Here is a 15,568-nt window from a genome sequence, read left to right on the forward strand (position 1 = left end):
CCTAGTGGTTAGAGCGTTGGGCCAGTAACCGAAAGGTTGCTAAATCGAATCCCTGAGCTGACAAGGTCAAAAAATATGTTGCCCCTAAAACAAGGCAGTTAACTCACTGTTCCTAGGCCGCCATTGTAAAATAATAATTTGTTCTTAACTGACTTGCCCTAGTTAACTAAAGGTTAACTAAAGGTTAACTAAAGGTTAACTAACGGTTAACTAAAGGTTAAATCAAGGTTAAGTAAATAAACACCAGACCTGTATGAGGGACCTCATATTGGTGAAGTGTGTGTCCATGGTTCCGCCGTTGGGGAAGTTCTGGCTCATCCTCTTCATCAGCTGGGTGAAACAGCTGTACGCCAGGCACTCTGGGGGAGGAAGAAGGGAAGGGAAGGGGGGGGGGGGGTCAACAAATACTCTGGGGGAGGGAGGAAGGCATGGAGAGGGAGGAGGGGGGGTGAGGATCAACACATACTCTGGGAGAGGGAGGAAGGCATGGAGAGGGAGGAGGGGGGGTGCGAGGCGAGGGTCAACATATACTCTGGGAGAGGGAGGAAGGCATGGAGAGGGAGGAGGGGGGGGGGGCGAGGCGAGGGTCAACACATACTCTGGGAGAGGGAGGAGGAGGGGGGGGTGAGGCGAGGGTCAACACATACTCTGCGAGAGGGAGGAGGAGGAGGAGGAGGGCGAGGCGAGGGTCAACACATACTCTGGGAGAGGGAGGAGGAGGAGGAGGGTGAGGCGAGGGTCAACACTCTGGGGGGGAACTGTACGTTTTCTGTATATTGTGACCAAGGTCTAGACACATACATTCCCCTTCACTCACTGATCACTGTGTAATGCAACGGCTAATGGGTAAAAGCTAATTGCAAATGGCTATAATTGCTAATGTATCATTACTAATTGCTAGCTAACAGCTAACGGCAAATGGCTAACAGGCTTCATAGGGCCCTGGTGCAGAGTATAGGGAATAGGGCCCCATTTGGGAGGCAGCCATGTTGACTGAGGTTCCATGTTGACTGAGGTTCCATGTTGACTGAGGTTCCATGTTGACTGAGGTTCCATGTTGACTGAGGTTCCTACCATCGTCCAGGATGACCATGAGAGGAGCCAGCAGGTCATACATCCCCTGGACATAACCCATCTCCAGATTCTCCCACACATAGCTGGGACAGGATGGGGAAACAAAAGGGGGGAAGAGGGGGGAAAGAAGAGGGGTAAGAGGGGGTAAAGAAGAGGGGTAAGAGGGGGGAAAGAAGAGGGGTAAGAGGGGGTAAAGAAGAGGGGTAAGAGGGGGAAAGAAGAGGGTGGAGGAAGATTGGGGAAAAAGGGGGGAGGAAGAGGGGGAAGATGAGGGGGAAAGAAGAGGGGTAAGAGGGGGTAAAGAAGAGGGGTAAGAGGGGGGAAGAAGAGGGGTAAGAGGGGGGAAAGAAGAGGGGTAAGAGGGGGGGGTAAGAGGTGGAGGAAGAGGGGGGGAAAGAGGTGGAGGAAGAGGGGAGGAAGAGGGGGGGAAGAGGTGGAGGAAGAGGGGGGGAAGAGGTGGAGGAAGAGGGGGGGAAAGAGGTGGAGGAAGAAGGAGGAAGAGGGGGAAAAGAAGAGGGAAACACAAAGAAGAGGCGGTGAAAAAGAGTGAAATAATGAGCGATCGAGTGAGCAGATAAAAGTGTGTGTGCGTGCATGTGTTTGTTTACCTGCACATGATGTTGCGTAGTTTCTCCAGGTTAGCGGTCGTAAAGTAGCAGTAGTTACGGTCACAGCGTTGAACATCTTTATTTATCCTGTGGAGGTTCAGAGCCACTGTGTCCAACAGCTCAATCTGCACACACACACATACACACACACACACGCTTCAATTTGATCTGTTTCAGTTCACATAAAGAGTAAATATCAATGCAGTAAAATTGCCTTCAGAGCAGTACCCAGAACAGTACTCAGAACAGTACCCAGAACAGTACTCAGAACAGTACTCAGAACAGTACTCAGAACAGTACTCAGAACAGTACTCAGAACAGTACCCAGAGCAGTACCCAGAACAGCATCCAGAACAGTACCCAGAACAGTACTCAGAACAGTACTCAGAACAGTAATCAGAACCACATCCAGAACAGTACTCAGAACAGTATCCAGAACAGCATCCAGAACAGCATCCAGAACAGCATTGAGAACAGTACCCAGAACAGTACTCAGAAGAGTACACAGAACAGTACTCAGAACAGTACTCAGAACAGTATCAAGAACAGTACTCAGAACAGTACTCAGAACAATACTCAGAACAGTACCCAGAACAGTACTCAGAACAGTACTCAGAACAGTATCAAGAACAGTATCAAGAACAGTACTCAGAACCACATCCAGAACAGTACTCAGAACAGTACTCAGAACAGTACCCAGAACAGCATCCAGAACAGCATCCAGAACAGTACTCAGAACAGTATCCAGAACAGCATCCAGAACAGCATCCAGAACAGTATTGAGAACAGTACCCAGAACAGTACTCAGAACAGTACTCAGAACAATACCCAGAACAGTACTCAGAACAGTACCCAGAACAGTACTCAGAACAGTATCAAGAACAGTACTCAGAACAGTACTCAGAACAGTACTCAGAACAGTACTCAGAACAGTACCCAGAATAGTACTCAGAACAGCATCCAGAACAGTACTCAGAACAGTACCCCGAAAAGTACCCAGAACAGTACCCAGAACAGCATCCAGAACAGCATCCAGAACAGTACTCAGAACAGTACCCAGAACAGTACTCAGAACAGTACTCAGAACAGTACCCAGAATAGTACTCAGAACAGCATCCAGAACAGTACTCAGAACAGTACCCAGAAAAGTACCCAGAACAGTACCCAGAACAGCATCCAGAACAGCATCCAGAACAGTACTCAGAACAGTACTCAGAACAGTACCCAGAACAGCATCCAGAACAGCATCCAGAACAGTATTGAGAACAGTACCCAGAACAGTACTCAGAACAGTACTCAGAACAGTACCCAGAACAGTACCCAGAACAGTACTCAGAACAGTACCCAGAACAGCATCCAGAACAGCATCCAGAACAGTATTGAGAACAGTACCCAGAACAGTACTCAGAACAGTACTCAGAACAGTACCCAGAACAGTACTCAGAACAGCATCCAGAACAGCATCCAGAACAGCATCCAGAACAGTATTGAGAACAGTACCCAGAACAGTACTCAGAACAGTACTCAGAACAGTACCCAGAACAGTACCCAGAACAGTACTCAGAACAGTACCCAGAACAGTACTCAGAACAGTATCAAGAACAGTACTCAGAACAGTACTCAGAACAGTACCCAGAACAGTACTCAGAACAGTACTCAGAACAGTATCAAGAACAGTATCAAGAACAGTACTCAGAACAGTACTCAGAACAGTACTCAGAACAGTACCCAGAACAGTACTCAGAACAGTATCCAGAACAGCATCCAGAACAGCATCCAGAACAGTATTGAGAACAGTACCCAGAACAGTACTCAGAACAGTACTCAGAACAGTACTCAGAACAGTACCCAGAACAGTACTCAGAACAGTATCAAGAACAGTACTCAGAACAGTACTCAGAACAGCATCCAGAACAGTACTCAGAACAGTACCCAGAACAGTACCCAGAACAGTACCCAGAACAGCATCCAGAACAGCATCCAGAACAGTACTCAGAACAGTACCCAGAACAGTACTCAGAACAGTACTCAGAACAGTACTCAGAACAGTACCCAGAACAGTATTGAGAACAGTACCCAGAACAGTACTCAGAACAGTACTCAGAACAGTACCCAGAACAGTACCCAGAACAGTACTCAGAACAGTACCCAGAACAGTACTCAGAACAGTATCAAGAACAGTACTCAGAACAGTACTCAGAACAGTACCCAGAACAGTACTCAGAACAGTACTCAGAACAGTATCAAGAACAGTATCAAGAACAGTACTCAGAACAGTACTCAGAACAGTACTCAGGACAGTACCCAGAACAGTACTCAGAACAGTATCCAGAACAGCATCCAGAACAGCATCCAGAACAGTATTGAGAACAGTACCCAGAACAGTACTCAGAACAGTACTCAGAACAGTACTCAGAACAGTACTCAGAACAGTACCCAGAACAGTACTCAGAACAGTATCAAGAACAGTACTCAGAACAGTACTCAGAACAGCATCCAGAACAGTACTCAGAACAGTACCCAGAACAGTACCCAGAACAGTACCCAGAACAGCATCCAGAACAGCATCCAGAACAGTACTCAGAACAGTACCCAGAACAGTACTCAGAACAGTACTCAGAACAGTACTCAGAACAGTACCCAGAACAGTACTCAGAACAGTACCCAGAACAGTATCAAGAACAGTACTCAGAACAGTACCCAGAACAGTACTCAGAACAGTACTCAGAACAGTACTCAGAACAGCATCCAGAACAGTACTCAGAACAGTACTCAGAACAGTACCCAGAACAGTACTCAGAACAGTACTCAGAACAGTACTCAGAACAGTACTCAGAACAGTATCCAGAACAGCATCCAGAACAGCATCCAGAACAGTATTGAGAACAGTACCCAGAACAGTACTCAGAACAGTACTCAGAACAGTACTCAGAACAGTACCCAGAACAGTACTCAGAACAGTATCAAGAACAGTACTCAGAAATGTACTCAGAACAGCATCCAGAACAGTACTCAGAACAGTACCCAGAAAAGTACCCAGAACAGTACCCAGAACAGCATCCAGAACAGCATCCAGAACAGTACTCAGAACAGTACCCAGAACAGTACTCAGAACAGTACTCAGAACAGTACCCAGAACAGCATCCAGAACAGTACCCAGAACAGCATCCAGAACCACATCCAGAACAGTACTCAGAACAGTACTCAGAACAGTACCCAGAACAGCATCCAGAACAGCATCCAGAACAGTACTCAGAACAGTATCCAGAACAGCATCCAGAACAGTATTGAGAACAGTACCCAGAACAGTACTCAGAACAGTACTCAGAACAGTACCCAGAACAGTACCCAGAACAGTACTCAGAACAGTACCCAGAACAGTACTCAGAACAGTATCAAGAACAGTACTCAGAACAGTACTCAGAACAGTACCCAGAACAGTACTCAGAACAGTACTCAGAACAGTATCAAGAACAGTACTCAGAACAGTACTCAGAACAGTACTCAGAACAGTACCCAGAACAGTACTCAGAACAGTATCCAGAACAGCATCCAGAACAGCATCCAGAACAGTATTGAGAACAGTACCCAGAACAGTACTCAGAACAGTACTCAGAACAGTACTCAGAACAGTACCCAGAACAGTACCCAGAACAGTACTCAGAACAGTATCAAGAACAGTACTCAGAACAGTACTCAGAACAGCATCCAGAACAGTACTCAGAACAGTACCCAGAAAAGTACCCAGAACAGTACCCAGAACAGCATCCAGAACAGCATCCAGAACAGTACTCAGAACAGTACCCAGAACAGTACTCAGAACAGTACTCAGAACAGTACCCAGAACAGTACTCAGAACAGTATCAAGAACAGTATCAAGAACAGTACTCAGAACAGTACTCAGAACAGTACTCAGAACAGCATCCAGAACAGTACTCAGACCAGTATCCAGAACAGCATCCAGAACAGTACTCAGAACAGTATTCAGAACAGTACCCAGAACAGTACTCAGAACAGTACTCAGAACAGTACCCAGAACAGTACTCAGAACAGTATCAAGAACAGTATCAAGAACAGTACTCAGAACAGTACTCAGAACAGTACTCAGAACAGCATCCAGAACAGTACTCAGAACAGTACTCAGAACAGTACCCAGAACAGTACTCAGAACAGTATCAAGAAAAGTATCAAGAACAGTACTCAGAACAGTACTCAGAACAGTACTCAGAACAGCATCCAGAACAGTAATCGGAACAGTACTCAGAACAGTACTCAGAACACCATCCAGAACAGTACTCAGAACAGTACTCAGAACAGTATCAAGAACAGCATCCAGAACAGCATCCAGAACAGTATTGAGAACAGTACCCAGAACAGTACTCAGAACAGTACTCAGAACAGTACTCAGAACAGTACCCAGAACAGTACTCAGAACAGTACCCAGAACAGTACTCAGAACAGTATCAAGAACAGTACTCAGAACAGTACTCAGAACAGCATCCAGAACAGTACTCAGAACAGTACCCAGAAAAGTACCCAGAACAGTACCCAGAACAGCATCCAGAACAGCATCCAGACCAGTACTCAGAACAGTACCCAGAACAGTACTCAGAACAGTATCCAGAACAGCATCCAGAACAGTATCCAGAACAGTTCTCAGAACAGTACTCAGAACAGTACTCAGAACAGTACCCAGAACAGTACCCAGAACAGTACTCAGAACAGTACTCAGACCAGTACTCAGAACAGTACCCAGAACAGTACTCAGAACAGTACCCAGAACAGCATCCAGAACAGTACCCAGAACAGCATCCAGAACAGTACTCAGAACAGCATCCAGAACAGTACCCAGAACAGTACCCAGAACAGTACTCAGAACAGTACTCAGAACAGTACTCAGAACAGTACCCAGAACAGTACCCAGAACAGTACTCAGAACAGCATCCAGAACAGTACTCAGAACAGTACTCAGAACAGTACCCAGAACAGTACTCAGAACAGTACCCAGAACAGTACTCAGAACAGTACTCAGAACAGTACCCAGAACAGTACTCAGAACAGTACTCAGAACAGTACTCAGAACAGTACTCAGAACAGTACTCAGAACAGTACTGATCTATGTGTTTTGATATGCAATTCAATGATGCTCCCTGTGAGTGCAGGGAGTCTTTATTGAGTATCTGTCGCTGTGTGTGTGTGTGTGTGTGTGTGTGTGTGTCCAGTACTTACCGTATAGGAGGAGAGTGAAGGCATCCCCTCTGCTCCTCCATTCTCATTGGTCATCAACTTATCCAGCTGACTGCACAGCATCTCCTCACTCAACCAATCCTGTCGCCCCTTCTCCTCCGTCACACTGTACGAGTGTGGCCGAGCCTCCTCCCCTGCTCCCCCCTCCTCCCCTGCTCCCCCCTTCTCCTCCGTGCTCTGTCCATCGTTGATAGAGGAGAGAATCTGAGAGTGCCCGGAGGTGACAGAGTAGTTCCGGGAGGATGGAAGGCCGGAGTCAGGGGAGTCAAACTCCACTAGGGGACGCTCATCAGGAGCTAGTGCCCCACTGACTGTGGGGAGAATCACTGTGGAGTGGCCGGGGGTGTCTCTCCCTCCCCCTCCTGGGGTTTCCTGCCCCCCCGCCCCTGCGTCGGGCTCATCCACTGAGATGAACACCTGGCAGGAGGGAGGAGGGAGGAGAAAGCAGGAGGGTTGGGGAGGACAGAGAAGGGCGGAGGAGGAGGGAGGAAGGGGGAGGAGGGAGGAAAAGGAGGGAGAAGGCAGGAGGCTTGAGGAGGACGGAGAAGGGGGGAGGAGGAGGGAGGAAGGGGAGAGAATGCAGAAGGCTTGAGGAGGACGGAGAAAGGGGGAGGAGCGAGGATAAGGGGGGAGAAGGCAGGAGGATGAAGAAGGGGGGAGGAGGAGGGAGAAGGCAGGAGGATTGAGGAGGACGGAGAAAGGGCGAGGAGGGAGGATAAGGGGGGAGAAGGCAGGAGGATGAAGAAGGGGGGAGGAGGAGGGAGAAGGCAGGAGGATTGAGGAGGACGGAGAAAGGGCGAGGAGGGAGGATAAGGGGGGAGAAGGCAGGAGGATGAAGAAGGGGGGAGGAGGAGGGAGAAGGCAGGAGGATTGAGGAGGACGGAGATGGGGGGAGGAGGGGGGAGGAGGGGTAGTAGAGATGTTGGGGGTTTTATAAACAGCTAAAAAAAAACAGGAAAACTACCCTTTCTAGTTATGTGTAATGTTTGCACGTGTTTTTATAATGATTTAAAAAATGTACTTTATTCAACCAATCAACCAACCAATCAATCAATCAATCAATCAACCAATTAATCAATCAATTAACCAATTAACCAATCAACCAATCAATCAACCAACCAATTAATCAACCAACCAACCCACCTCATTGCAGAGAGTGGAGTCTCTGTGTCTGAGGGCGTGGCTCTCTATGCTGCTTCCTGAAGACAGATTAGCAAAGATGGCCGACTGCATCTCTTTCTCTCTCTGCTTGACGATCACCTCGCAGGCCTTCCACTCCTTCATCACCTGCTGGTACCGTGCACCGATCCTCTCATCGATCTACAGACCAACACGGTATGACAAGATGTTTATTATAAATATATTTATGACATTTGGAAACTGAGAGGGGGTTACAGTAAAAGACAGGAAGGAAGAGGTGGAAACAGCTCTTGAACCCCGTCTCTGGTGGGGTACATGTGGCCAGATCTTAAAACACAGAGACAGAGAGACATACGTATTGTTAGCTACCTGGCTCATGTCCTTCTTGCCCATGCCAAACTTGTAGTGACCCAGCAGGAAGGGCCAGACTTCCTTCCTGATGTCATGCTGTACACCTCCGTAATACACCAGCCACAACAACTCCAACTCCTTATAGTTCTAGAGAAAGAGAGACAATAAATTGTATTTTACCTTTATTTAACCAGATAGGCTAGTTGAGAACAAGTTCTCATTTACAACTGTGACCTGGCCAAGATAAAGCAAAGCAGTTCGACACAATACAACAACACAGAGTTACACATGGAGTAAAACAAACATACAGTCAATAATAAAGTAGAAAAATAAGTCTATATACGATGTGAGCAAATGAGGTGAGATAAGGGAGGTAAAGGCCATGGTGGCGTAGTAAATACAATATAGCAAGTAAAAAACTAGAATGGTTGATTTGCAGTGGAAGAATGTGCAAAGTGGAAATAAAAATAATGGGGAGCAAAATAAATAAATAAATACAGTAGGGGAAGAGGTAGTTGTTTGGGCTAAATTATAGATGGGCTATGTACAGGTGCAGTAATTTGTGAGCTGCTCTGACAACTGAACTCTATCAGAGAAGTAGTTGGTGAACCAGGCGAGGCAATTACTTGAGAAACCAAGGCTATCGAGTCTGCCGATGAGGATGTGGTGGTTGACAGAGTCGAAAGCCTTTGCCAGGTCAATGAATACGGCTGCACAGTAATGTTTCTTATCGGTGGCGGTTAAGATATCGTTTAGGACCTTGAGCGTGGCTGAGGTGCACCCATGACCAGCTCGGAAACCAGATTGCATAGAGGAGAAGGTGCGGTGGGATTTGAAATGGTCGGTAATCTGTTTGTTGACTTGGCTTTTGAAGACTTTAGAAAGGCATGGTAGGATGGATATAGGTCTGTAGCAGTTTGGGTCTAGAGTGTCCCCCCTTTTGAAGAGGGGGATGACCGCAGCTGCTTTCCAATCTTTGGGAATCTCAGACGACACGAAAGAGGTTGAACAGGCTAGTAATAGGGGTTGCAACAATTTTTGGCAGATAATTTTAGAAAGAGAGGGTCCAGATTGTCTAGCCCGGCTGATTTGTAGGGGTCCAGATTTTGCAGCTCTTTCAGAACATCAGCTGACTGGATTTGGGAGAAGGAGAAATGGGGAAGGCTTGGGTGAGTTGCTGTGGGGGGTGCAGTGCTGTTGACCGGGGTAGGGGTAGCCAGGTGGAAAGCATGGCCAGCCGTAGAAAAATGCTTATTGAAATTCTCAATTATGGTGGATTTATCAGTGGTGACAGTGTTTCCTATCTTCAGTGCAGTGGGCAGCTGGGAGGAGGTGTTCTTATTCTCCATGGACTTTACAGTGTCCCAGAACTTTTTTGAGTTTGTGTTGCAGGAAGCAAATTTCCGCTTGAAAAAGCTAGGCTTGGCTTTTCTAACTGCCTGTGTATAATGGTTTCTAACTTCCCTGAAAAGTTGCATATCACGGGGGCTGTTCGATGCTAATGCAGAACGCCATAGAATGTTTTTGTGCTAGTTAAGGGCAGTCAGGTCTGGAGAGAATCAAGAGCTATATTTGTTCCTGGTTCAAAATTTCTTGAATGGGGCATGTTTATTTAAGATGGTTAGGAAGGCATTTAAAACAAAATAACCAGGCATCTTCTACTGACGGGATGAGGTCAATATCCATCCAGGATACCCGGGCCAGGTCAATTAGAAAGAGCTGCTTGCTGAAGTGTTTCAGGGAGAGTTTGACAGTGATGAGTGGAGGTAGTTTGACCGCTGACCCATTACGGATGGGTCAGCGAGGCAATGAGGCAATGATCACTGAGATCTTGGTTGAAAACAGCAGAGGTGTATTTAGAGGGCAAGTTGGTCAGGATGATATCTATGAGGGTGCCCGTGTTAAAGGCTTTGGGGTGGTACCTGGTAGGTTCATTGATAATTTGTGTGAGATTGAGGGCATCAAGCTTAGATTGTAGGATGGCTGGGGTGTTAAGGATGTTCCAGTTTAGGTCACTTAGCAGCACGAGCTCTGAAGATAGATGGGGGGCAATCAGTTCACATATGGTGTCCAGAGCACAGCTGGGGACAGAGGGTGGTCTATAGCAGGTGGCAACAGTGAGAGACGTTTTTAGAGAGGTGGAAGTTCAAATTGTTTGGGTACAGACCTGGATAGTAGGACAGAACTCTGCAGGCTATCTCTGCAGTAGATGGCAACCCCGCCCCCTTTGGCCGTTCTATCTTGTCTGAAAATGTTATAGTTAGGGATGGAGATTTCATAGTTTTTGGTGGTCTTCCTAAGCCAGGATTCAGACTCGGCTAGAACATCCGGGTTGGCAGAGTGTGCTAAAGCAGTGAATAAAACAAACTTAGGGAGGAGGCTTCTAATGTTAACATGCATGAAACCAAAGTTATTATGGTTACAGAAGTCATCAAAAGAGAGCGCCTGGGGGATAGGAGTGGCGCTAGGAACTGCAGGGCCTGGATTCACATCTACATCACCAGAGGAACAGAGGAGGAGTGGGATAAGGGTACGGCTAAAAGCTATGAGACAGAACAGTAGAGAGAGAGACCAAGACAATGATTCAGATCAGTAAAGCTGGCATGAACAGCTCAAATAAGCAAAGAGAAACGACAGTCCATCATTAATTTAAGACAAGGTCAGTCAATCCGGAAAATTTCAATAACTTTTAAAGTTTCCTCAAGTGCAGTTGCAAACACCATCAAGCGCTATGGTGAAACTGGCTCTCAAATTCATTAGAGTTAACTGCACCTCCGATTGCAGCCCAAATAAAAGCTTCACAGAGATTAAATAACAGACACATCTCAACATCAACTGTTCAGAGGAGACTGCGTGAATCAGGCCTTCATGGTTGAATTGCAGCAAAGAAATCACTACTAAAGGACACCAATAAGAAGAAGAGACTAGCTTGGGCCAAGAAACACGAGCAATGGACATTAGACCGGTGGAAATCTGTCCTTTGGTCTGATGATCTGGTCTGATGATGAGTCCAAATTTGAGATTTTTGATTCCAACCGCCGTGTCTTTGTGAGACACAGTGTGGGTGAACGGATGATCTCCGAATGTGTGGTTTCCACCGTGAAGCATGGAGGAGGTGTGAGGGTGCTTTGCTGGTGACACTGTCAGTGATTTATTTAGAATTCAAGGCACACTTAACCAGCATGGCTACCACAGTATTCTGCAGCGATACGCCATCCCATCTGGTTTACGCTTAGTGGGACTATCATTTGTTTTTCAACAGGACAATAACAAGGCTAATCTAAAAACAAGGCTCCCTAAATTGTACCAGCATATCGATTGCGCAACCCGGGTTGGCAAAACCCTGGATCATTGTTATTCTAACTTCCGTGACGCATATAAAGCCCTCCCCCGCCCCCCCTTCCGGAAAAGCTGACCACGACTCCATTTTGTTGCTCAAAGCCTATAGAAAGAAACTAAAACAGGAAGCACCCGTGCTCGGGTCTGTTCAACGCTGGTCCGACCAATAGAATTCCACGCTTCAAGATTGCTTTGATCACGTGGACTGGGATATGTTCCACATAGCGTCGAACAACAACATTGATGAATATGCTTCGGTGAGCGAGTTTATTAGCAAGTGCATCGGTGATGTTGTACCCACAGCGTCTGTTAAAACATTCCCCAACCAGAAACCGTGGATTGATGGCAGCATTCGCGCAAAACTGAAAGCGCGAACCACTGCTTTTAAACCAGGGCAAGGTGACATGACCGAATACAAACAGTGTAGCTATTCCCTCCGCAATCAAACAAGCTAAGCGTCAGTATAGAGACAAAGTAAAGTCGCAATTCAACGGCTCAGACAAGAGAGGAATGTAGCAGGGTCTACAGTCAATCACAGACTACAAAAGAAAAACCAGCCCCGTCGCGGACCACGATGCCTTGCTCCCAGACAAATTAAACTTCTTTGCTCGCTTTGAGGACAATACAGTGGCACTGATACGGCCCGCTACCAAAACCTGCGGGCTCTCCTTCACTGCAGCCAACGTGAGTAAAACATTTAAACGTGTTAACCCTCGCAAGGCTGCAGGCCCAGACGGCATCCCCAGCCGCGTCCTCAGAGCATGCGCAGACCAGCTGGCTGGTGTGTTTACGGACATATTCAATCAATCCTTATCCCAGTCTGCTGTTCCCACATGCTTCAAGAGGGCCAACATTGTTTCCGTGCCCACGAAAGCTAAGGTAACTGAGCTAAATGACTACCGCCTCGTAGCACTCACTTCTGTCATCATGAAGTGCTTTGAGAGACTAGTCAAGGACCATATCACCTCCAGCCTAGACCCACTCCAATTCGCATACCGCCCCAACAGATCCACAGATGACGTAACCTCAATCGCACTCCACACTGCCCTTTCTCACCTGGACAAAAGGAACACCTATGTGAGAATGCGGTTCCTTGACTACAGCTCAGAGTTAAACACCATAGTGCCCACAAAGCTCATCACTAAGCTAAGGACTCTGGGACTAAACACCTCCCTATGCAACTGGATCCTGGATGTCTCTCACAGCTACCCCCAAACCTCTCCTGTCTCTCATAGCTTCCCCCAACCCTCTCATATCTCTCATAGCTACCCCCAACCTCATGTCTTTCTCGTATCTCTCACAGCTACCCCCAACCCCCTCCGATCTCTCATAGCTACTACCCCAACCTTCTCATGTCTCTCATAGCTACCCCCAACCCTCTCGTGTCTCTCATAGCTAATCCCAACCCTCTCCTGTCTCTCATAGCTACCCCCAACACTCTCCTATCTCTCATAGCTACCCCCAACCCTCTCATATCTCTCATAGCTACCCCCAACCCTCTCATATCTCTCATAGCTACAACCAACCCTCTCGTGTCTCTCATAGCTACCCCCAACACTCTCCTATCTCTCATAGCTACCCCCAACCCTCTCATATCTCTCATAGCTACCCCCAACCCTCTCATATCTCTCATAGCTACCCCCAATTCTCTCATATCTCTCATAGCTACCTCCAACCTTCTCGTGTATCTCATAGCTACCCCAACCCTCTCATGTCTCTCATAGCTACCCCCAACCCTCACGTCTCTCTCATAGCTACCCCCAACCCTCACGTATCTCTAATAGCTACCCCCAACCCTCACGTATCTCTCATAGCTACCCCCAACCCCTTCGTATCTCTCATAGCTACCCCCAACCCTCTCCTGTCTCTCATAGCTACCCCCAACCCTCTCCTGTCTCTCATAGCTACCCCCAACCCTCTCCTGTCTCTCATAGCTACCCCCAACCCTCTCCTATCGCTCATAGCTACCCCCAACCCTCTTCTATCTCTCATAGCTACCCCCAACCCTCACGTATCTCTCATAGCATCCCCCAACCCTCTCGTGTCTCTCATAGCTACCCCCAACTCTCTCATATCTCTCATACCTACCACCAACCTTCTCGTGTCTCTCATAGCTACCCCCAACCCTCTCATGTCTCTCATAGCTACCCCCAACCCTCTCATGTCTCTCATAGCTACCCCCAACCCTCTCATGTCTCTCATAGCTACCCCCAACCCTCACGTATCTCTCATAGCTACCCCCAACCCTCACGTATCTCTCATAGCTACCCCCAACCCCCTCGTATCTCTCATAGCTACCCCCAACCCTCTCATAGCTACCCCCAACTCTCTCATATCTCTCACAGCTACCCCCAACCCTCTCGTGTCTCTCATAGCTACCTCCAACCTTCTCGTGTCTCTCATAGCTACCTCCAACCTTCTCGTGTCTCTCATAGCTACCCCCAAATCTCTCATCTCTCATAGCTACCCCCAACCCTCACGTATCTCTCATAGCTACCCCCAACCCTCACGTATCTCTCATAGCTACCCCCAACCCTCTCATATCTCTCATAGCTACACCCAACCCTCTCGTGTCTCTCATAGCTACCTCCAAACTTCTCGTGTCTCTCATAGCTACCCCCAATTCTCTCATATCTCTCATAGCTACCTCCAACCTTCTCGTGTCTCTCATAGCTACCCCCAAACCTCTCATGTCTCTCATAGCTACCCCCAACCCTCTCATGTCTCTCATAGCTACCCCCAACCCTCATGTCTCTCTCATAGCTACCCCCAACCCTCACGTATCTCTAATAGCTACCCCCAACCCTCACGTATCTCTCATAGCTACCCCCAACCCCCTCGTATCTCTCACAGCTACCCCCAACCCTCTCATAGCTACCCCCAACTCTCTAATATCTCTCATAGCTACCCCCAACCCTCTCCTGTCTCTCATAGCTACCCCCAACCCTCTCCTGTCTCTCATAGCTACCCCCCAACCCTCTCCTGTCTCTCATAGCTACCCCCAACCCTCTCCTATTGCTCATAGCTACCCCCAACCCTCTCCTATCTCTCATAGCTACCCCCAACCCCCTCGTATCTCTCATAGCTTCCCCCAACCCTCTCGTGTCTCTCATAGCTACCCCCAACCCTCTCATGTCTCTCATAGCTACCCCCAACCCTCTCATGTCTCTCATAGCTACCCCCAACCCTCTCATGTCTCTCATAGCTACCCCCAACCCTCACGTATCTCTCATAGCTACCCCCAACCCCCTCGTATCTCTCATAGCTACCTCCAACCTTCTCGTGTCTCTCATAGCTACCTCCAACCTTCTCGTGTCTCTCATAGCTACCCCCAAATCTCTCATCTCTCATAGCTACCTCCAAACTTCTCGTGTCTCTCATAGCTACCCCCAATTCTCTCATATCTCTCATAGCTACCTCCAACCTTCTCGTGTCTCTCATAGCTACCCCCAACCCTCTCCTGTCTCTCATAGCTACCCTCAACCCTCTCCTGTCTCTCACAGCTACCCCAACCCTCTCCTGTCTCTCATAGCTACCCCCAACCCTCTCCTATTGCTCATAGCTACCCCCAACCCTCTGCTATCTCTCATAGCTACCCCCAACCCCCTCGTATCTCTCATAGCTTCCCCCAACCCTCTCGTGTCTCTCATACCTACCTCCAACCTTCTCGTGTCTCTCATAGCTACCCCCAACCCTCTCATGTCTCTCATAGCTACCCCCAACCCTCTCATGTCTCTCATAGCTACCCCCAACCCTCTCATGTCTCTCATAGCTACCCCCAACCCTCACGTATCTCTCATAGCTACCCC

General features: G+C 47.9%; 1 protein-coding gene across 1 annotated transcript in view; it reads right to left on the reverse strand.

Moving 5' to 3' along the window:
• LOC110513669 (small G protein signaling modulator 2-like) overlaps positions 1 to 15,568 on the reverse strand; it is a 141,548-nt gene that overhangs the window by 6,255 nt on the left and 119,725 nt on the right. The window contains exons 16-21 of the mRNA XM_036961562.1: positions 8,439 to 8,567; positions 8,073 to 8,249; positions 6,912 to 7,346; positions 1,683 to 1,807; positions 1,075 to 1,157; positions 250 to 359 (exon numbers count right to left, since the gene is read on the reverse strand). Of these exons, the coding sequence (XP_036817457.1) occupies positions 250 to 359; positions 1,075 to 1,157; positions 1,683 to 1,807; positions 6,912 to 7,346; positions 8,073 to 8,249; positions 8,439 to 8,567 (1,059 nt within the window). The remainder of the gene's footprint in view (positions 1 to 249; positions 360 to 1,074; positions 1,158 to 1,682; positions 1,808 to 6,911; positions 7,347 to 8,072; positions 8,250 to 8,438; positions 8,568 to 15,568) is intronic.

The sequence above is a fragment of the Oncorhynchus mykiss genome, chromosome 24 (assembly GCF_013265735.2).
Source record: "Oncorhynchus mykiss isolate Arlee chromosome 24, USDA_OmykA_1.1, whole genome shotgun sequence".
NCBI classification, from domain to species: domain Eukaryota; kingdom Metazoa; phylum Chordata; class Actinopteri; order Salmoniformes; family Salmonidae; genus Oncorhynchus; species Oncorhynchus mykiss.